Genomic DNA, 23767 nt, shown 5'->3' with positions numbered 1-23767 from the left:
GAGGAGTTAATTATTCTTGTGATCATGGGGGAGATGGAGGGCAGACAGGCTTTGACGAGGATGGTGGGGAGGGGATCGAGCTGACAGGTAGTGGGTTTGGCTTTATGGATGAGCTCAGTGATGGTTAATTCCGTTGTGGGTGTGAAGTTAGAGAGGGTGCTGATGAGTGGTTGGCAGGAGGTTGCCATCCAGGGTGGGTCACATGGGGAGGTGCAGGATGAGGCCAGCTGTTGGTGGATGGTGTTGATTTTGTTTTCAAAGAATTCCAGAAAGGCAGTGCAGTGATCAGTGGAGGTATTTTGGGGGAGGGTTCTCGGAGGCTGAAGAAGGTGGTTTACTGTTGAGAAGAGGGTTCTGGTGTTACCTTGACCGGTACTGATGAGGTTGGAGTAGTAGGAGGATTTGGCGGTGGAGAGAGCGTTCTTGTAACGGTGAAGGTGTTCTGTGTAGAGTTGGATGTGCACTGAAAGTCCAGTCTTTTTGTATAACCGCTCTAGTTGACGGCCGGTGGTTTTGAGATGGCGGAGGTCAGGGGTGTACCAGGGAGCGGTGTGGGTGAAGGAGACTGTGCGGGTTTTCACGGGAGCCAGGGTATCCAGGGAAGAGGAGAGACAGTTGTTGTAGTGATTCACCAGTTCAGCAGGGGAGGAGGATGGGGGAGGACTGGGGGAGGAGTTAATAAGGGTGATGAGATCTGTGGGGTTGATATGCTTGATGTTTCTGAAGGAGATGGTCCGTTGCTCTTTTATTTTGGATAGGGGGGCGTAGATTTCAAACAGGATGACTTTGTGGTCAGAGATGGGGAGGTCAGCATTAGTGAGGTTATGAGGGGTGATACCAGTGCAGCAGATTAGATCAAGTATGTGTCCTTTGTTATGGGTTGGGAAATTGACATATTGGGTGATATCTAGACATTCAAGGAGTGAGGTGAAATCATTTGTAAAACCAGAAGAATTGTCAATGTGGATGTTGAAGTCTCCTAGAAGGATGACAGTAGGGGACATGGCACACACAGAGGTTAATAATGCTGACAGTTCAGTGAGAAAGAGGGCAGAGGGCTTTGGGGGTCTGTAGATGGTGATAATGATGATGGGTGTGGAGCCTGTGAGTTGTATGGCTAAGCATTCAAAGGTGGAATGAGGGGGGACGGTGACTGTACAGACTTTAATGCTGTCACGATAAAGTACAGCAAGACCGCCCCCCCTCCCTGAAGCACGGGGTTTGCTGGTGTAATTAAAGCCAGGTGGGACAGCTTCATTGAGCTGGGAGAAATCATCTAGCTGTTGCCAGTTCTCAGTGAGGCAGAAGAAGTCCAGTTTGTTGTCCATAATAAATTCATTAATCAGCAAACCCTTGCTAGTGAGGGATCTAATGTTAAAAAGAGCCAGTTTTAAACAGACAAGTGGTGCATAGGTGGCTGCTTTGTGCAGGGGGGACAACACACTATGATTGACAGGACGGGTGGCAGTGCGAGGGGGGCGGGGCTTAGTGGACCAGAAGGAGGGAATGCTTGTGTTGTTGTTGTTGTTGTTGTTGTTGTAGTGCTTGGTGGACTGAAAGTTCCGTCTTGATCCACGATGCACGTATCAGGGTCGTTTGAGGATGTCCCGATGTGGAAGCAGAGCTGGAGGGATGGTGTAGTGGGATCGGAGAGACAGCAGCTCCGTTGCAGAGTATTTCAGCGGCAGGGTGGCGCTTGTGACGGTGAAACACAGAGCGATCCAGATGAGGAGTTTGATGCCCAACATGATGAAGTGGAGAGTTGTCTGTAATCCAAGAGTTTTGTAATCCAGATGATGATGATGAGGCTACGAAGCCAGCCAGGTAGAGGTGGAGCGGTTGAGTGTGTTGGCTGTAGCCGTAGCGCTGCAGGCTACACCCGGGCGAGGAGACCAAAACACGCCGCTGAGACGTGCAGCCGGTTAGCAGGTTAGCTGGTTAGCCAGTGGGCGAGACCACACTGTGCTGTGAACCACAGGATCACTTGGAACCCAGGAAAGCAGGCATGATAGGCAGCAGACAGCTTCGACCAGGCGTGTGCCAGATCAGGGAATCCAGCCACAGTCAGCACAGGGGAGACCCGACAGTCCCATACAGGTGAGCCCCTTTACCGGCGAAATTAGCTCCAAGCTACCGGGTGTAAAGTAAAACACAGTAGCGCCAAACACACATACAACCAAACTCTTGCACTACTTCTGCCAAGAAGCAGACAGTCTCAGCACTATGCAGCAGACAAGTTGAAGCAAAAACAATCAAATAAACAAAAAACAAACAAATCACTGAGGAGGCGCGGCAGCAGCTTGCCAGCGGTCCCTCTCTCCTGACAGCTCACACCACAAGCTCTGGTGTGACCAGGCACTAATGTAACTCTCAATCCCTCTCTAGCAAGTCAGCATTTGTTTTATTTGGCTCGTTACCAGGAAACTTATCACCATGTTATCACCGCCTGGTTTCAACTTCATGAGGTGGCATTCATAAGCTGTGATTTGTTTTGGAGCTCCACAGTTACAAATCAGTTTCACCCCAACCAGCATGAATGTCTTTGTCCGTGTTAGTACGTGTCGGTGTATTACATGTACTAAATCACCTTGAGGTTGTTGTGTTTGTCGGTGTGTGCTGTGAGCAGGTCTTTGGTGCACTGGACGTCATTGGGCAGCTCCGTCTCTGCCAGGTCTGTCCCAAACGTCTGTAACATCTGGGCTGTGGTTTTCACTGTCATGGCAAAGTTCTCTATGGCCTAGAGAGAGAAAAAAAAGATCCACGCGTGAACCTCCAGCATCCTAGAATGCAACTTAATTTTGGAAATTGCCAATCACTAGCATTCAAATGAAGGTATACGGTGTTACTGTGTGTTGACTCACAGTTCGGTGGTGTATCCACTGACTGTGACAGTACTCCAGGCTTCCTCCTAGCTCCCGAGTCAGCTGGCCTTTATCCACGTAGCCGTGCAGGTCCGACAGAGAGTTCAGCATCACAATCTGCAAACACATTCAATGCATCACTTCAGGTGCTTAATCGGGACCTAAATTATGTAAAAGTGAGACTATTGTAATTGCGGTTCAGTAGCAAACTCTAAATTACAGAGAAATGTCTAGTCTGTGTCTCTTTGACCCCCTGAGACCCGGGCGGTCCCGGACGACTTTAACTGTCTTTCAGAGACTGTACCGGGTTGAGTTTTGGAGCTAGAGAGAAGGTTCAGATATCATATGAAATGAAAGGAATCAAATTAAAGTATTATGTAAAGCTAGCCTGTCGGGAAGGAGGCTCAGTAACACTCCAAAATCAGGCAAAAGTTTGGTGAGGAAAAACTGGCACGGCCATTTTCAAAGTGGTCCCTTGACCTCTGACCTCAAGATATGTGGATGAAAATGGGTTCTATGGGTACACACGAGTCTCCCCTTCACAGACATGCCCACTTTATGATAATCACATGCAGTGATTTGAATGCAGTATAAATGTGTTATTGTCTCCTGTTCTAAAATGATGTATTTGAATATCTCTGCATACTGGGGGTCCATAAACAGTCTTGGAATTACATAAATTGGGTATTACTATAAAGCTGAGACTCTTGTGGATCCAATGAGCCCAACTGTATTCACGTGTGATGATGTTAGTCCCCATAGTAGCCATTTCATTGTAGTGAGACCATTTTTTGAAACTTGACCTCACTGTATAAAATGACCTGTGGTGACCTCTAGGATAATCACAGCCTCATGAAACTTTACAACCACAAACTAGAGACCTAGAGCATTCAGAGGATGGATGGCTTTCCTAGCTAGATTGACAATAAGGGGGTTTCTGAGCAGTTTACACAACAGAAGTGCTTGCCATCTAATCGCCAAAAAATGCAATTCTTGCAGAAATCTCCAAATCACAGCATTGCTCTTTCTATGTTGTTCCTCAAGGTCTTGGTGTCTTAATGTGGGATTATTGAGGGATTTATGATAATTTTTTTATTAATGTTCAATGCTGAGCTGCAGTGGTTTCCTGTGTTTTCCCCTGTGTCCTCCACTCCCCCACACCCACATTATGGGAAGAGCAGGATGCAGTCTTTTTGGAATCTCATACTAGGGACTAAATGTCAAGATGTATCAGCCTCTGCTGCGTCAATTTCGACCGTTCTTTTGAACTCTGTCTCTTGTGAATCCCCCAACTTTAACAAAGTGAAATACTAAGTCACTGGAGTACCTGTTTAAATTCAAACCATTTACAATTGAAATGGCACTAAAATAACACGTTTTATATCCTGTTCATTGAGACAGTTCCGAGGCAGTTCTATATCCTGAACTTAAAATCAATTGAACCCAGCGCTGCTGTCTTTAAACACAGTCTGACAAAGAATCCAAGGGTTGTGATTTAGGGGTGCAACAGGATACTGCTTTATGGCTCCTGTTGCTCATTTCCTGTCATGTTTTTGCTATTAATATAGATCTATAATCTACAACATTTATGGTTATGATGCCCCTGAGGAGCATTGAAGAGATGCATTCTATCAATCACTCCCCCGTAGGGGCTGAGATCGTGGGAATGTCTACCCTGAATCTCCTCAGAGACTCAACAAGGATTTTGATATTAGATCTTTTTTGTAATGTCCAGTTCTTCGGGTTACTCATGCGTACTGATGTTTGTTAATTTACTGCACTTCATTATTACACTGTTTTTTGAATGGTTTTTTTTAGTGAACCACAGTTGTACCATGTGCTTAGGTGAGATGGATTTATTATCACACTGCTGTATATTGACAGGATCTTGCTTGTAAGGCTCCAATCGATTGTTTTGCTACTGATATATAAGAGTTTGGAGTTCTAAACATTGTAAATAATTTGATGATTGTATTGATGTACTTATATGTATGTCAACCTGGGATTCACACCTGTGTCCGATCAGGTGGACCTTCTTGGTCACATGCTGAGTATACCTCATGAAGATGTAATGTCAAAACATTTACCAGTTTGGTTCCTGACACAAGCCATGCCTAATCCAGTTGGGTTGACATGTATAGAAATATTGTATTTCATGCATCGTTTATTCGTCGTGCATTCAGTTAAAAACCTCACGTCTTTAATGAACCACCATTTTTACTTGTTTCCCAATGATTGCAGCTGATGGAGTTTATTTGGTTGGTACTGAAGCATGCTTACCGGTACCTTCATTTTAAAGTCATCCTTGTGCAGCTTGATCCCAATGTCTGCTATCGCCCTCTGGAAGAACCTGGACGGCCTCAGCACCAACACCAGCTGCAGGTTTCCTGGAAACGCCCCCTATATAACACAACAACATGTGAATTTACTATACAACTCTATAAGCCATCCCATCATTTCATTCACTCATTCAGTCAGTAACTTGCTTTAGCCAGGCTACACCAACCAGCCGGTACAGAGACAGACATGTGCATGCATATGTATATGTCTGTCCATTAAAAGGACCAAATTATTACAGCAGTTTATTCTAAAAAAATCATACATCAGTGACGGGTCACATGTAGTAAACACTGCTGCCTCATAAGACACGAATCATACCGCTCGTCATTTGTCATTAACAAGCACGTGAGCTGAGTCATTGATTAGCCGTGGCCTTGTAGCTCAAGATTAACTTCTATTTTAAAACCGCAAATCATCACCACGGTGACTCATTTTAAATCTATGTGTCATCGTCTTGATGAAATCGTTGCGTCTAATGATGACTGCATGCTTGTTAGTAGAGCAACGTTGCACACTTGGACACTGCAAAACAGCAGAAATATGCAGTGTTAGCAAACCCCATAAATAAATATTGTCAGATTACTGATAATTATTCAAAAGAAATACTGCTACACAAAGATCCACAAGGCACCCTTTAGCGCCGGCATGAAATGCACCGGGCTTTCCATCAACTTCAATGTAAACCCATTCACATCAATGATAAACACTCAGGGAAGGTGCTGTGGTGACGTAGTTTAAAGAGGGACACACCGGGCGGGCGGGAGGGGAGCTGGATGGGCTTTCATCCAGGACTCGACCGTTTGTGGTTTGTGCGTTTCCTTTCACTTTCACGTTACAAACCACTGTTCGTTTGTGTCCCGTGTTCACAATGTCAAGTCACATCTTCACTGTACAAGCGTAGTCATTTTAAGCCCAACCATGTTGTTCTTTACTAAACCTAATTATAGTGGTTTTGTTGTCTGAACCTAAGCATGTGTTTTGTTTAATTTACAACATTAAGAACGTGTTTACTGCGACCAAAAAGTGACGCCGTTACCGTATAGCATACCGTTGCTATGTATAACAGACCGTTGCTATGTATAGCAGACCGTTGCTATGTATAACTGACCGTTGCTATGTATAGCAGACCGTTGCTATGTATAGCAGACCGTTGCTATGTATAACAGACAGTTGCCATGTATAATAGACCGTTGCCATGTATAGCAGACCGTTGCCATGTATAAGAGACCGTTGCCATGTATAGCAGACCGCTGCCATGTATAGTAGACCGTTGCCATGTATAGCAGACCGTTGCCATGTATAAGAGACCGTTGCCATGTATAGCAGACCGTTGCCATATATAACAGACCGTTGCCATGTATAGTAGACCGTTGCCATGTATAGCAGACCGTTGCTATGTATAACAGACCGTTGCCATGTATAACAGACCGTTGCAATGTATAACAGACCATTGCTATGTATAGCAGACCGTTGCCATGTATAGCAGACCGTTGCCTTGTATAGCAGACCGTTGCCATGTATAGCGGACCGTTGCTATGTATAGTAGACCGTTGCAGTGCAGTTCTGATGTCGGACTCTGGCGGACCGTTTATGTGTCAAAATATTGATTTCTTCAGTAAGTGGTCGTGTAATAAGCTGGATAATGATGTACAGCTAGCGGGTCATTGTTGTGAAAGAATCCCAGACAGGGCGATGCTGCACCCCGACGCAAGATAATCCATGTTATTCACATCACCTGTCAGTGGTCTTAATGTTATGGCTGATCAGTGTATGTATTTATATGATGATTTGACTACCAATGTGTCTTGGAGAACTTACAGCGATCCGAGATAGCGAGGCCTTCACTGAGCTCCATTTGTCCTTCCGCCGGTCGATGATGATGATGAAGCCGATACTGGCAGCGTCCAGGCTGGAGACGGGAGGTGAGAAGAAGACACGTTAACTGGACTGCTGCTTTGTGCATGTGTGTGTGTGTGTGTGTGTGTGTGTGTGTGTGTGTGTGTCTGTGTAGCCGTGTCAATCAAATCCTCTACTTTGCTTACTGACATTGAACATGCAGAGCTCAGCTGAGCAGCACAAACATATTGCACATTTTATGTAAATACACCAAGAAGTTCAAGTTCATTACTAAATGTAATGGAAATCATCACATGGTGAGCTACAGAGGCTGCTATGTTCATCAGTTACAACCTGTAATGGTGCTGTCTGAGAGGCCTTTCATTGGTGTCCAGTGAGCAAAGTGAGGCCTTCTTTTGGCTGATGGATAACTTGAAGAGTAAGAGTCTGACCACGTGAGGAGAACCACAGTGAAAACGGAGTTTAATGTGTATGTATATATGTGTGTGTGTACCTGGGTATGCTGGTTAAGTAAGTAACAACGTTGAGGAAGTCTTCCTCCGGAACTTCACTGAAGCCTGAGAACTCTGGGAAGACGATGATGGGGGCGCCATCTTTCCCTCGCCCTCCTGCAACACAAAAACACACATTAAAGGTCCCATATTGTAAAAAGTGAGATTTTATCATGTCTTTTATATTATAAATTGGGTTTAAGTGATAAATAATTACTGTGAAAGTTTCAAAACACTCAATCCATGGAGAAATACACACAGCCCGTATTCAGAAACTGTGTGTTTGAAACAAGCCGTTAGGATTTCTGTCCATTTGTGATGTCAGAAATCTACAATATTTAGACCGTTTCACAGTTTTAAACGGAAACATATTAAATGTGTCAAGGTTTTTTTTCCTGTTGCAGTGTATGTGAATGACATCAGCTGACAGGATGTAAACATGGACCCAAGCTGTATTTTGCATGAACATAATGTACCACCATTCTTGTCTTTAAGTTCAACCCATAAGGAAACCAAAACTATTCATCTCTTTATAGTTGAAGCCGTCTGACTCTTCTGCCTCCGCAGACCAACCACAAGATGGCAGCGTTGAGCTAAACATCCCGCAGCACCTCAAACACTGTGGTTCTTGTGGAGAGAGAACACTCAGGATGTGTGTGTGTCATTTTAGAACAACACACGTGAAGTGCAGTGAAGTATCTGGAAGTAATTTTGACACTAAACAGGTTTAATTTTCTCTGCTCTGTCACCCACAGTCTCGTCGGACGTCTTTCAACTTCACATCTTGCTGAAGATGGTGAAGTCTCTCTACGTACAGTAACATGCTGCAGGAGGAGTGGAGAGTGTGTGTCATGTCTTATTTGTGTTGGAAAGGCTTGGTAGGAAAGTGTTGTGTCATATGGACCTATATAGTCCCAGCAAGGTGACCAGAATATATCTCAGGCTCCATTATATTACATTTTAACCATGCAGGGTTTTTATTTGCCTCAGCAGAAGAGGGAACACGTCTTTATTCAAAGCAACAAAAAAAGAAAACCCTTGTACTTGTATTTCTAATCAGATTAGTAGGAAACCTTGTTTTCTTAATATTTGCGGGAAGGGGCAGGAGGTATGTTAGGGATTATGCGAGAGTGTCAGTTGATGGAAAAGAAATTTCTCAAGTCTCTCACACTCGTTTTTTAGGCATTTTAGTTGATGAAAAATTAAAAAACATAAACATTGTATTTGTAAAAAAAACTTTGAAGTCAAACTAAGAAGTTTCGTAAATGTTTCTTGTTTATTAACCTTATATTATTCCATGGTTTATCCCTATATTTGATTTATGGTAATATTGTTTGGGCAAATACATACCCCCTCCGATCTTTATCATCTTTACTCGTTGCAAAAACGATTTGTAAGATTGGCAACTTTGTCAAACTCTAAGGAGGCTTCTGCTCCACTGTTCAGGAAACTGAACATTCTTTCAGTTTATGACATAAATATTCATCAGATATGTGTCTTTAAATCTAATTCATTCACATAATACTAGACAGGTTAATCATCTTCACCTGCCTTTTTAAAAAAACAGAACATAGCCATATCCCTCAGATATCGTGGTGTACAAATATGGAACACCAAAATAAATGTTATCAAGAGCTTGTTATCCTTGGAAAATTTTAAAAGGAAATTATCATCACATTTAATCATGATGTCTAATTATCTTTTGATATTTTTAGATATATTTTCTTTTCTTCTGTACTGTTTTTTTTGTATGTATTTCACTGTTTTTATTGGATTGTTTTCCAGTGTTTGGTTAGTTTTTCTGCTCATTTCGTGTGCTTCTTGTTGTTAACTTTTGTTGTATTTTTTAAAATTATGTTAGTTTAGTTCTGTCTTCCTTTTTTGTTATTGTTTTTCCTGGCACATTTCTTGTTTTGTTTTTTTGTCATTAACTGTATTTTGTGCGGTGTTATGTATGTGCAAAAATTCAACTTAAATATGAAAAATGGGTCAAATGAAACAAAACAGAGCTGAGAGGAGAGGGGAGTCAATATTGGACTGGCATTCATCAGGTGGCCCAGAGGCACGACTCAAAATGAATGCTAATGTTGCTCCATGTCTGCTGGATACTAACAGGTTAGTCATATCAACTCTCAGGGGTAAAGTGAGTAAAGGTGTTCCATTATTGTGCTTTTAGCTGGTTGTGCTGCCCCCAAGTGGCCAAAAAAAATAAGTTAACACAGATTTGAGAAACCTCTACCCTGTGTGGACCTGTGTGTCATTTGTAAGGAAGACTCTCTTTTATGAATGCTTTTACATTGGCTGTGGAGTCTGGGACTAAAAACAGTGACGGGCTTTGTCTTTGGCAAAGAGGAAAGTGAGAGCCACCACGGCAGAACGGATTAAGAAAAGAGCACCACCTGCAGAAAGTTAAAAAGTAACCTGAAGACACCAGGAGGCATCACATAGGATCACTTTACCACTGTATAGGTGAAGAATGGTTCCAGTTCACATGTGACACAATTGTATAAAGAAAAACACCAAAATACCAGCCCACTTCCTACTGAGAAGGCACACACACACTCGCAGTAGACACACGCATGTGGTGAAGGCAGTAAAGCAGGCCCGCAGTGTTAAACTTATGTAACTCCGAGGGCAAGTACTGCTGAGACGGGGATTTGTGAAAACAGTTGTTATTTTGGCTGCAGTGAGACGACTGAGAGAAGGAATGAGAAGCCTCCCCGGAGAACCACGCAGGCTGCTGTGCCACAACACATCTGGAAAGTCTGAGGGCACCCAGATTGTGTGCTGGGGTGGAGGGGGGCTTTTGGCTAAGGCTAAGGTAAAGACCTATTTGTCTTCCAGGGATCCTGAGAGAGTTACCCATAATGCTTTTATTACCTCTCGGTTAGATCACTGTAATTCTTTATATGTGGGTTTACAACGGTCGTCTCTTCGCTGGCTGCAGTTACAGAATGCAGCTGCTCGCCCTTCTGACTGGAAAAAGAAAACGTGATCACCAGTTCTGGCCTCCCTCCACCGGCTTCCCATCCGTTTCCGGATTGATTTGACGATTTTTTGGCTTTTTTTAAGGTTTTAAATGGGCTGGCACCACCTTATCTTTCAGAACTATTGCACCTCCGTACTCAGGTCAGAGCACTGAGGTCGACCTATATCAGTTGCTCCTGGATGTTCCCAGAACTAGACTCAAAAACAGAGGCGACCGAGCCTTTTGCGGTGGATGCCCCTAATCTCTGGAACAGCTTCATATTAAAACTGCTGAGACCACAGAAGTCGCTGCTGAAGACCCATCTTTTCTCGCTGGTGTTTTTAATTAAGTTTATTTTCTGTAGTGCTGCGGCTCTTTTTCTGCTGTTATGTGCACATCATGGTTATTGTTTTAACTCTGTTCTTATTGTTGTTTGCTTTGTATTCATTTTCATTATGTACAAGTTCAGCACTTTGGTCAACTGCGGTTGTTTTTAAATGTGCTATACAAATAAAGTTTGACTTGACTTCCTCCGGTGACCTGTGTTGATGATACAACAGGTATCAGAAGGAATAAAAGTGAAACAGTTTCACTTCCATTATGAGCTTAAAGGGGAGAAAGAGGAGACAGCGGGAGACAGCGGGAGCGTCTCTGTGAATAAGAAGACGTCAGTAGTAATCTTAAATACCATTAGAGGTGGATCAGAGCCTTGTTGCCATTTATGGAGCGCTACGGAGGTGGAGGAGAGACGAGGGAGGGAGATAATGACGTTTTTTGGCACCTTATGGTACACAGTAGGGAGGAGCAGAGCCTGTTGTAACAGACTTTATAGACTAGGGGAGGGGAGGGTCTTATTACTGTACCGTACGGTACAAGGGACAATACAGTAGAGTCTTACAGTAGACACTAAAAGACCCTAGATAGTAGGGGAGACTGGGGTGTGTGGTAACATTCAATATAAACAGATTAGATGTGGCTGGTGTGTTGTTTCAGGGCAACTCCACCAATTTTGCACATTACTTATTCAGTCTGTGAACACAGTCTGTGTCAGTTTCTGGAGCTGAGACTGACATGTCTGACAAAATAGTGAACAATATAGTGATGATGTCACCAGGGGTTATCTTTCCCTGGGCTTGGGAACGACAGGTTTATAACAGAAACTATAAGCCTATGTTACATGTTGGAGTTTAAAGACATGGGCGTTTACCAGGTAGGGTTAGAGTGGTTGAGAGGCAGGAACCAGTGTTCTCTGATCTATACCCATACACAAAGTCAAGATATGTGAGCCACTGCTGCATGGATTGAAGCTGCCAGCCACAGACACACAGTTATAATGCTGACTCTCTGCTAACTGGCTTAATTCTAATTTATATATAATAAATAAGTGGCCTCATTATCAACTTAAAGCTGAAGTAGGCGAGATTGGAGCAAATATGATTAAAAAAAGTTATTTTTATAAAACGGTTGCTATATCATGACAGTAGTACATGAAACAGGTAACCTGAAAAAAGCCATGTGCCTCTGTGTCCTCCGGTGCTCCTAACGGCATCTGCAAGATTTCACAGACTGGAGGAAAACAAGCAGTAAGAGCTGATCTGAGGTCCGCTGTCCGGCTGCCATCTATGACAGCCGGCTGTCAATCACTCGCGAACTCCGACCAAACGGTTAAACTAGGCCGCGCTGATCAAATATGAATCAATATTATGTTACGTTAATGCCTATTTCTCTCCTCAGATGTTTTCAGAATCATCTTGTAGTGCACGGTTTAGCTGTAAAATGATAAAGTTTGTGACGCCGCCCGTCATTGTGAAATCTGTTGAAGGAACGCCAAGTTCCGGTCACATGACCGGAGCACAGCCAATAGGACCACTCTCTCGCTGAAATGACCAATGATTGGTCAAAGTCTCCCGTCACGGGCTAGATTTTCTAAAGCCTGAAAACAGAGCCATGATGAGGAGCAGAAGTCTAGTTATCTCTCAGGACACTTGAATTACAATATGCTGAAAGGTTATTATGGGATTTTTGCCCAATGATGCCAAAAAATATACTGCCTACTGCAGCTTTAACAGCGCTTTACCCCAGCTGCTTCCAGTGACGGTCAGTATTTTCATTTGGTTTATTCATTTAATCACTTCCCCAGTTGTACTTTCACCGTAGCGTTGTAGTTGGTGTGTACTTGGTGTTTTATTAGTGGTGTTAGTAATACATGTTTTAAATATAAAGTTGTTGCCGTGGTTTTCTATAACTTACTTTCAGTCACTTTAAGCATAGCCTACCTGATTACTTTTTCTTTGCTCTATTTGAGTTTCAGTTAATTTATTCACAAAGCTGTATTGTGTCATAGACCCTCTTGATTGATCACTAAGAGAAACGGTTTATTAATATTATTATGCTGACAGTGAGGTTATATCGCTGGATGAATAGTTAAAGTGTTTAGCTGCTTAATAATTCTATCCTGATTAGTTCTAGTTCCTCAAATCTAGTAAATTTCCCCTACAGTTAGTTGAGTTAAGTTAGTTCTCTGGATACATTCAGATTTTTTTTTTTTATATTTCAAATAAACATCACACATGTTTCCATATGTCATGTACCACACAGCTCTTAAATTCCAAATTCCACAGCTCAAAAATCTTGTTTCCCAATAATAACTTACTCTCTTGATAGAAGTTTGACTGCCAGTATTCATGTTTCCCAGCCCTCCATTTAAATACATACATGTAGGGTCACAACGTCCAGGTGTGGACAGCAGCATGGTGGGATGGTGGAGTCTTGTAACATACCTGAGAGCAAGGCAAACTGGCGATGAAGCTGCTCAATGATGTCCACAGCCAGCAGGGGCCGGATCTCCTGCTGCATGATCTCATCTGGAAGGATGAAGGAGAGACACTCTGATCAGATACAGCCAGACACACAGGAAACACACGTGCACAGAGAGAATCTCATTACAGTTTAGTCAGCATAATAAATAAATTCAAAGAATATAAATGATACAGTCCAGGAGAAGAGGAGGGAAAATCAGACACTAGTAGGCTGGGTGACAGGTAACATAAAATCAAACAGGAAAATGTGTCAGTTACGTACACAGTGTTTTGTGCACACTGTACATACATACATAAGTTAAAGTCATTCTATGTCATTAAAAAAACTATTCATATCCTGTCATGTTGTGTCACTCTCCAGTTAATGTGTGTGTGTGTGTGTGTGTGTGTGTGTGTGTGTGTGTGTGTGTGTGTGTGTGTGTGTGTGTGTGCGTGTGTGTGTGTGTGTGTGTGTTTGGGTGACATCACAGCAGTGGTGACATCATCACTGCATCGTGACATCACTAGATGGAACACTGTGATGAATTAAAGGAGTGGTGACATCAGTTGTGACATCTTAAAGGAGCGGTGACATCATAAAGGAGTGACATTCAGGAGAGAGTCCCAGAATCACACAACTGTAGTTGAATCTGAAGACTCGATCAGACGAAACACATCGACTGAGAGAAGCAGTTGTCTCAAGAGGAAGAGGTATGAATTTTATGAATGCATTGCTTTAGATTAAACCTCCCAACAGTATATGAAGCAGTTAAAATTAGCCTCAATTTAAATGCAGCTTACATGTTAGTTAATAATAATTAGGGCTGCAACTAACGATTACTTTCACTCATCAGACTATCTAGCATCGTCAAGAATTGACCGTAAATCAGCATCATGGTATCATCAAGAACTTCCCAGCCAGAAGCCATCATGCCAGAGTTCAACGTCCGTCGCGTTGTTTCCAAGCTGCTCAACTCCTTCTTTAAGGGGATGACGGCGGATCAGTGGGGATTTTTGAAATCCGGCAACCCCGACGACGCCACTATGACCATGATGGGAGAGTTGCTGTTGGACATGACAGCGGCCTTGACAAAAGCTTTCCTGAAATATCTCGGGAGCACGACCCTGGCGTCTGAGGACGACGTCCAAATCAATCTGGGCGACACAATCTCTCAGGGTTTTGCCGAAGCTCTGGGCGTCGACGTCTCGGTTCAGTGTCCGAGCTCCAAAAGCTTGACGACATTGATCTCTGAAGAGGTTTCGGAGAGCGTCCGAAGTGCCCTCTCCAGCCCCGAGGGCATAGTTCAGCGCCTCACTCCTCCCAGCAGACTCAACAACATGATTCTGCACGCCTGCAAAATGTGCCAGGCGTTCATCGGCAAGATGAAGTCGGTGTTCTCGCCCCGACCGCGCAAGCAGAGGACCATCTGCGAGGAATCAGATGTGGAACCGGAACCCTCAGATGCCAAAGACCGCCATGCGGCGACGCCTTCGTCGGACGTCGTGATTTCGATGAAAGACATCACGCATGTCACAATCATCATCAAGAAGCAGTTGAATGATATCACCGAACCTCTCTTGGTTGACGTGCCGGACTCCGAGTACACGCTGCTGCAGTCTCAAAACTCTCGGGAGATTGAAGACGTCGCAGAAGAAATCGCTCGGAGTATCGCCGAAGATGCTGTAAGACAGACTCCGTCGGCGCAGAAGAGCAAACGCTCCAAGAAAAGCATCAGAAGCAAAATTAAGAAGCTTTTGGCAAAATGCTTTGCCAAAACGTGCATCCATCGCATCGTGGCACAGATGAGGAAAAGATTCCACCGGGGCTCCAAAGTTCACAGCCGGGAGTCGGCAAAGTCTCTCACAAAGAAGATTAACGATCTGATGAAACAACCAGAAAACCGCGATCTTCTGGGACTCGGCGCTCCACTTGTAAACATTCCCCCCGGTAGAGTCTTGGAGTTCACAAAGGTCTTAAGTGATCTCCTCTACACACACATCACACATGGGCCAGAGATCATCCCCGAGCCGGTGATACGTGCCAACATGCGCGCCGACTTGCAGCGCAAGGTGCTCGGTTTCCTGTGTCTGGCCAGATGGTGGCAGATCTTTCAGTCCGACGACCTCGTCGACAATATGAGACACGCCATACTGGGGACCAAGCCCAGGGCCAAGAAACCTTTGGCAATCGCTGCACCGCCTGCCCCGGTATCCTTGACGAAGAGTCGTGATGACTCTGCACGGCGAGCGCGGAACGAACAAAAAAGAAACTGCGTCGAGGTGATCTTGGAGAGGCTGGTCACGCGGATCTTCAAGAAGGCAAAAGTGACCTGGACCCTTTCAAACGTCCAGGACATCATCCAGCGCCTTTTTGATCAAACGTGGGTCGAAGTCGAGGGTCTCGATTTCGATTCCAGCCCAGAATCATTGGAAAACCTCGAAAAGGCCATTTACCGGGACCTGATTAAAACGTGGGGCACTGCGACGTGGCTGCTGATGTCCTTGAAAGGGGGTCAAACGGCAGTTGGAGAGCATATAGCCTATGCCGTCAAAGGTCACCTGATGGCACCACCGAGACAGAGGTCCTGCATGTGCAGGTGCTTCTCTTCTATGCTCGCCGCCATGACGAGGTGGTAAAGTGGTTTATGGGTTTTCTCCGGGAGCTCCGGTTTATCCCACATATAGTGAATAATTGGACTTATCCTATAGATAAAAAACGTCTTCAATGTGTCATTCATCTTGAAGGAAAAATTGACTTTTTCCTTCTGAATGAATGCGAGGGCTTGAGCTCTCAGCGCCACCGCAGTAGTCAGTGTTGTCTACTGTTGTGTTACGCACGGGTTCGATCTGGGTGATCCAGTTCTCCCACAATCAGTGCATAATAATGAACATCTAATTAAATAAAATAAATAATAATATAAATAAATAATATGAATTCATTTCTGCTCATGTCTCTCATCATTTGCTGTAAATATTCAACTCAGACTGAAGTTCTGCTGATTCAGTGAATTTGTATAAAGTACAAAAATAAAGTACAAAGAAAAGTGTGTTTTGCACACTCTCTTCCATCATATACACTGATCTTAATTATTGCAAATTTTAATGCGTTTACCTGCCTGACTGTAGACATGTAGAGAATTATTGTAAAGGACAATCAGGCTTCTTGTGTGTTTTAGCCCACACAGTCTGTAAATAGCTATTAATATTCAAAACCACACCTATTCCTGACCGATCAGAACTGTTGTAATTAAAGATCATTAAACCTTATTTATTATGTTTAGATATTTATTTACTGACACCTTCACTGTAAGGTGTATCAAGACATATCACAATGATGGTGTATTGTTTTACTAGAAACATGAATGCACTCTTATTCAATGACAATAAATGAGGTTATTTTAAGGGGTGGGGGGACGTGTGTTTTTAAGTGTGAAGATAACTCATACATTAGTTCATTCAATAAGCCTATAAATGTGAGGGACACCACGGCTGCCCACATTCTGCAGACAGGTTCAGGTGAGTTTACCAGGTCAACAAGAGACTGTGAGAGAGCTGGAAAGCATCTCCATCACTCAAGGTGGAAAGAACACACACAGTGACGGTGTAAAGGTGGACAAAACAATTTAATACAGGAAGTGATTATGCTGATGTTGTGCTTTTATTATGTTGTGCTTTTATTTTATAATGCAGTGAGGGCCCAAACGAGACCTTAGTGTGTGTGTGCACGTGTGTGTATGTAGTGTGTATGTGTGTGTAGTGTGCACGTGTGTGCATGTTTGTGTGTGTGTGTATTGTGAGCGTGTGTGTGTGTGTGAGTAGTGCGCACCTGTGTGCACGTTTCTGTGTAGTGTGCATGTGTGTGTGTGTGTTCACGTGTGTGTGTGTGTGTGTGTGTGTGTGTGTGTGTGTGTGAGTGTGTGCGTGTGTGTGTGAGTGTGTGCAGGTGTGTGTGGGTGTGTTTGTGTGTTTGGGTGACATCACAGCAGTGGTGACATCACAGCAGTGATGACATCATCACTGCATCGTGACATCACCAGATGGAACACTGATGAATTAAAGGAGTGGTGACATCAGTTGTGACATCTTAAAGGAGCGGTGACATCATAAAGGAGTGACATTCAGGAGAGAGTCCCAGAATCACACAACTGTAGTTGAATCTGAAGACTCGATCAGACGAAACACATCGACTGAGAGAAGCAGTTGTCTCAAGAGGAAGAGGTATGAATTTTATGAATGCATTGCTTTAGATTAAACCTCCCAACAGTATATGAAGCAGTTAAAATTAGCCTCAATTTAAATGCAGCTTACATGTTAGTTAATAATAATTAGGGCTGCAACTAACGATTACTTTCACTCATCAGACTATCTAGCATCGTCAAGAATTGACCGTAAATCAGCATCATGGTATCATCAAGAACTTCCCAGCCAGAAGCCATCATGCCAGAGTTCAACGTCCGTCGCGTTGTTTCCAAGCTGCTCAACTCCTTCTTTAAGGGGATGACGGCGGATCAGTGGGGATTTTTGAAATCCGGCAACCCCGACGACGCCACTATGACCATGATGGGAGAGTTGCTGTTGGACATGACAGCGGCCTTGACAAAAGCTTTCCTGAAATATCTCGGGAGCACGACCCTGGCGTCTGAGGACGACGTCCAAATCAATCTGGGCGACACAATCTCTCAGGGTTTTGCCGAAGCTCTGGGCGTCGACGTCTCGGTTCAGTGTCCGAGCTCCAAAAGCTTGACGACATTGATCTCTGAAGAGGTTTCGGAGAGCGTCCGAAGTGCCCTCTCCAGCCCCGAGGGCATAGTTCAGCGCCTCACTCCTCCCAGCAGACTCAACAACATGATTCTGCACGCCTGCAAAATGTGCCAGGCGTTCATCGGCAAGATGAAGTCGGTGTTCTCGCCCCGACCGCGCAAGCAGAGGACCATCTGCGAGGAATCAGATGTGGAACCGGAACCCTCAGATGCCAAAGACCGCCATGCGGCGACGCCTTCGTCGGACGTCGTGATTTCGATGAAAGACATCACGCATGTCACAATCATCATCAAGAAGCAGTTGAATGATATCACCGAACCTCTCTTGGTTGACGTGCCGGACTCCGAGTACACGCTGCTGCAGTCTCAAAACTCTCGGGAGATTGAAGACGTCGCAGAAGAAATCGCTCGGAGTATCGCCGAAGATGCTGTAAGACAGACTCCGTCGGCGCAGAAGAGCAAACGCTCCAAGAAAAGCATCAGAAGCAAAATTAAGAAGCTTTTGGCAAAATGCTTTGCCAAAACGTGCATCCATCGCATCGTGGCACAGATGAGGAAAAGATTCCACCGGGGCTCTAAAGTTCACAGCCGGGAGTCGGCAAAGTCTCTCACAAAGAAGATTAACGATCTGATGAAACAACCAGAAAACCGCGATCTTCTGGGACTCGGCGCTCCACTTGTAAACATTCCCCCCGGTCGAGTCTTGGAGTTCACAAAGGTCTTAAGTGATCTCCTCTACACACACATCACACATGGGCCAGAGATCATCCCCGAGCCGGTGATACGTGCCAACATGCGCGCCGACTTGCAGCGCAAGGTGCTCGGTTTCCTGTGTCTGGCCAGATGGTGGCAGATCTTTCAGTCCGACGACCTCGTCGACAATATGAGACACGCCATACTGGGGACCAAGCCCAGGGCCAAGAAACCTTTGGCAATCGCTGCACCGCCTGCCCCGGTATCCTTGACGAAGAGTCGTGATGACTCTGCACGGCGAGCGCGGAACGAACAAAAAAGAAACTGCGTCGAGGTGATCTTGGAGAGGCTGGTCACGCGGATCTTCAAGAAGGCAAAAGTGACCTGGACCCTTTCAAACGTCCAGGACATCATCCAGCGCCTTTTTGATCAAACGTGGGTCGAAGTCGAGGGTCTCGATTTCGATTCCAGCCCAGAATCATTGGAAAACCTCGAAAAGGCCATTTACCGGGACCTGATTAAGACGTGGGGCACTGCGACGTGGCTGCTGATGTCCTTGAAAGGGGGTCAAACGGCAGTTGGAGAGCATATGGCCTTTGCCGTCAAAGGTCACCTGATGGCACCACCGAGACAGAGGTCCTGCATGTGCAGGTGCTTCTCTTCTATGCTCGCCACCATGACGAGGTGGTAAAGTGGTTTATGGGTTTTCTCCGGGAGCTCCGGTTTATCCCACATATAGTGAATAATTGGACTTATTCTATAGATAAAAAACGTCTTCAATGTGTCATTCATCTTGAAGGAAAAATTGACTTTTTCCTTCTGAATGAATGCGAGGGCTTGAGCTCTCAGCGCCACCGCAGTAGTCAGTGTTGTCTACTGTTGTGTTACGCACGGGTTCGATCTGGGTGATCCAGTTCTCCCACAATCAGTGCATAATCATGAACATCTAATTAAATAAAATAAACAAATAAATAATATGAATTCATTTCTGCTCATTTCTCTCATCATTTGTGCACGTTTAAGTGTGCATGTTTGTGTGCGTGTGTGTGTGTGTGTGTGCGTGCGTGCATGTGTGTGTGTGTGTGTGTGTGTGGCATGCATAAGACCCATAGAAATAGAATAGGAGTAGAACGAACATTGAACTTTTTGCTGTGGTCATTTGACTAGTTGATGTTAGTTGTTATGGTGACAACACGCGTCAGTGAGGCTGTGAAGCGTTTGCAACACATTGTGCTCTGCCGCTAAGCCGGCAGCAGAGGTAGTCACACTGCCAAACAGGCTGCTGAATTGAGACGCAGTCGGTGTGTGAGTAAAAGGGACAGCACACACACACACACACGCACTAGACGCCAACGCTGTTGTCACTGTCGCGGCAACGTGCGTGAGTCCCAGTGAGTGTGCGACTTGCTTGTTCTTTGTAACAGTTGTGTCTAGATGGTACCCCACTATTTGCGAAACTCTCACAGTGGTTAAGGTTAATGTTAAGTTTAGGTTTAGGTTGAGGTTAAGGCGTTGCACCATAATTGGGTGCAACGAGGGGCACGGGCACAGGGGGGTTTTTCTGGTTTTGAGGGTCCTTTAAAAAATTGTTCCTTAATTAAAACCACAGTTGACAGGTTCAAATCCCAAAATAAAATAAATAAAATAAATAAAATAAATAAAATAAATAAAATAAATAAAAATAAAATAAAAGTGTAAGTAGTTTAAATGGAACAGACGTAGGCAAGGCAGCGGGAGCATCGTTTTTTTTATAAAAATGCTCCTGATCTTCATGGTCTCTCCACTGGTTGTAGAGTGATAAAAGAGAAGTGTATTATAAAAACTGCTCACATCGTGCTATGTTGATTTCGAATTGGAATGTCTGTTCTGCTTTTACTCTATTTCTATGATTAGACTCTACCCTGCTCTGGTGTAATGATCATTTTTGTTCCCCTGCAGCCTGAAACTCTAGAGGCAGCGTACAGTGAACAAAACGTTCTCTGTCACTGACAATAAAGACATGCGTTACCACTGACTGCACTGTGTGGCTCTACATGTGAAACATGCTTGGCGAGGTGGTGTGCTGGTGGGATGGCGGGGGTGGGGGACTGGTAGTGTGCAGGGCTTTTAATGGAGCCAACATCAATGTAGCTCTGTTCTTAGTATCTGAGTCTTCTGACCTAACAAGGACATCGGACATACAGCTGCCACTATAGTCTGTGTTCTGTGTTTGGGAGAGTTGAGCTGATGTCTTTTGAGCATCTCATATTTACCATATTGAACCATACAATAAGGGACATTTTGTGTGTCATGTCACGCATTTTTAGCTTTTCGAGTGTCATTTCCTGTAATGCCATTCTCATTCCCCAACTGGTCAGATACGGACGCACGGTCGCAGTTTTAAACACGTGGTTAACTCTGTGAATTCAAACAAAACTACCTGGTGAGGTTCAGGAGAAGATCACGGTTTGGGTTAAAATGAGTATGTTTCTTACGTAAATTAAGTTACAGACGTAAGTTAAGTAGTCAACGTCAATACGTCAACGGTTGACTTACGGGACACTAACAGCAGTCTCCTGGGTGAAATGACCCATCCATTCACCCCGAACCTCCTCCCTATGCAGACTTTATTGCTCTTTATGTTATGATTCCGTTCATGACTCCATTCATGAACTCAGCCTTCCTAGTGTGTCTTTTCCCTTTTTCCCTTTGTGCCCAGTTCCCTGTCTGTCTAGTGTGGGCGTGTCTGGCTGTCTATGTGGGTGTGTGAGTTTTTACCAGGCAGACTCTCTCTCTCTCTCTCCCTCACTGAGGCAATCAACCCGCCTGAGCAACCTGCGCAGCTGCAAATCATCCCATCATCCACCTCAGCATAAATACCTCGGCTCTCCAGTCATTCCACGCCAGATCGTTGACTCAACCCAAGTGGTATATTCGTCTCGGCCTCGTAGCTTGTACTTCTGGAAATCTTGTTCATGGTTCTGACTTCGTTCATGTTTTTCTAATCCTGTGTTTTTTCTATGCCTAGGATCACCGCCTGCCTGCCTGCTTTGCTCATTCCAGCCTGCTCATTCATTCATTCACTCTGCCAACATCAATGCTTTTTGGCAATAAAGCCTTTTTGTTCCACTTCAGCCATTGTCTCTGTCTGCGTTTGGGTCCTACACTACACTGATTGTAACACTTTATACTACGTGGCCTGACTTACGGAGCTCTTGCTCTGAGCATCTAATATTACCGCGGTGAGAAATGACACACACACAAAAGCATAGCAACAACACACAAAATGACTTAAGAGTGTTATTCACACACCTTGGTGAGACCAGGCTGGTGTATAGCCTAAGTTTAGCTAAAACAAAGATACACATGTAAGTATGATTTTTTTTTTTTTTTTTACCTGTTCCTTCTAATGTCTAGACTGAGTCTACACTTTAGTAAAAATACGGGACAATGTACCGTGTAAATATGAAGGAATTTTTAAAACCACATTGCATTGTGGAAACAAGAACCTCCACTAGCACGGAAGCTGGAAGAGGCAGAGACCATCACACACGGCAAAGTTTAGTTAAAATTTCGGATTTGGAGAAACCTTTCCCACACGTCTGTGGTAAAAACAAAATCAACAATTAATGTCTAACCAAAATTATTTCTGTTAAGGACTTAATGTTAGCTCAGTATCATTTTAGTTGGAAAGCTGTTTTGTTGTTTAGTTCAGCTGTTGTCGACCGTTAACGTTATCAGATACGCCAGGAATATTTTGATGACTCATTTTGAGACTAACGCGAGTTTGGTATTGTAATTTACGTTTAACCAAAGCTTATATTTTAGACTTCAGTGGACGTCAGGTAGAGTTAGCCCCAGTTTTAGCCTCAGGCGGTCCACAGAGACCGATAGGTAACGTACAAATGCTAAAGTTAGTGTCTGTTTTCCCTCCAGAATGTAAAGGTTGGGCCTGCTATTTGGCTAGGTATGGAGGATATACTGTAAATCTACAGAAATTTACGTTTTAGGGTTGAAGAAAATGTCCATAAACTTAACGGAAAATGTAATTTTCTGACAAGAAATTATCTGTTTTTCTACGGATTCTTTTCTTAGAGTGTAAAGGTTAGGCCTGCTATTTGGCTAGATACGGAGGATATACTGTAAGTTTACAGAAATTTACATTTTAGGGTTGAAGAAAAATGTACATAAACTTAACAGAAAACGTCCTGGTAATTTTCTGCCTGGACATTATCTGTTTTTTTACGGATTTGTTTCTTAGAGTCTAAATAAAAGCAGTGTAATTGTTAATGGTATGGGTTGAAATCAATATTGGAATTAGCTCTCTTTGCAAAGCATCTTTCTTCTGATGGTCACTTCCCTACTGAGGTTAAGGTGCAGGCTTCACGAGGATCATGAGGTCAAAATAAGACCTGAACATCGGTCAAGTTTTGGACTTCGCTACACAACAGAATGGGTGAAGACTGATGAAAGGTTACTCAGGACGTTGCTGAATGTCTAAAGATTGAACCCAAAATGATCTGCTGTACATTTCAGCAAATCTGCATAATGGAAAATCATGCTGCTCTGGCTACTAACAGTTCCCATACGCACTGCAAATACACATACAACAAGCACCTGGATTATTAGATCCTTCCGCCACTATAAAGAGTGCTTTACACTTATTGTATGAAGGCGTTTATGAGTATGAAACCAGACACATAGCTGCAGAATATAAGAACCTAATGGTACATTGTAAATGTAACTATGGAAGTGAGTTTTTAAGGATGACGAAGAACTGAGACAAACATGCATAAAAAATATTGTGTACAAAAAGAGGGATGGGGATCTAGGAAATGTTCTCTGTAGACATGAGGAACAGCAATCAGAGTCCTGTATTGTTGCCAGATGAAGGTAGAAAGCAGTTTGCTGCAGACACACATGATGTACGACCACTTCGAGGCTTGACGGGAACACTCAGTGAGCAGATGTCAGGTTGCGTTACGTAGGCAGTAAACACTGGGACCGGTGGGATTCTTCA

At 44.0% G+C, this 23767-nt stretch overlaps 2 protein-coding genes across 5 annotated transcripts in view; one reads left to right on the top strand and one right to left on the bottom strand.

The window, feature by feature from the left end:
* mcf2l2 (MCF.2 cell line derived transforming sequence-like 2) overlaps positions 1-23767 on the bottom strand; it is a 143070-nt gene that overhangs the window by 93923 nt on the left and 25380 nt on the right. For all 4 annotated transcript variants that reach the window (XM_037770424.1, XM_037770423.1, XM_037770426.1 and 1 more), the window contains exons 2-7: positions 13298-13381; positions 7552-7666; positions 7020-7110; positions 5142-5261; positions 2862-2978; positions 2588-2737 (exon numbers count right to left, since the gene is read on the bottom strand). In XM_037770424.1, the coding sequence (XP_037626352.1) occupies positions 2588-2737; positions 2862-2978; positions 5142-5261; positions 7020-7110; positions 7552-7666; positions 13298-13381 (677 nt within the window). The remainder of the gene's footprint in view (positions 1-2587; positions 2738-2861; positions 2979-5141; positions 5262-7019; positions 7111-7551; positions 7667-13297; positions 13382-23767) is intronic.
* LOC119488623 lies at positions 14165-19732 on the top strand. Its single transcript, XM_037770432.1, has 2 exons — positions 14165-15956; positions 19453-19732. Exon 1 carries the CDS (start codon positions 14210-14212, stop codon positions 15950-15952), a length of 1743 nt encoding a protein of 580 aa, XP_037626360.1. The 5' UTR covers positions 14165-14209; the 3' UTR covers positions 15953-15956; positions 19453-19732.

Source organism: Sebastes umbrosus, chromosome 5 (assembly GCF_015220745.1).
Source record: "Sebastes umbrosus isolate fSebUmb1 chromosome 5, fSebUmb1.pri, whole genome shotgun sequence".
Lineage (NCBI taxonomy): Eukaryota > Metazoa > Chordata > Actinopteri > Perciformes > Sebastidae > Sebastes > Sebastes umbrosus.
Note: the sequence above shows the minus strand (reverse complement) of the source record. Positions and strands in the feature narration are given on the sequence as shown.

Coding starts and splice junctions, on each gene's coding strand:
- LOC119488623 (XM_037770432.1), top strand. CDS start 14,210: ATGGTATCATCAAGAACTTCCCAGCCAGAAGCCATCATGCCAGAGTTC.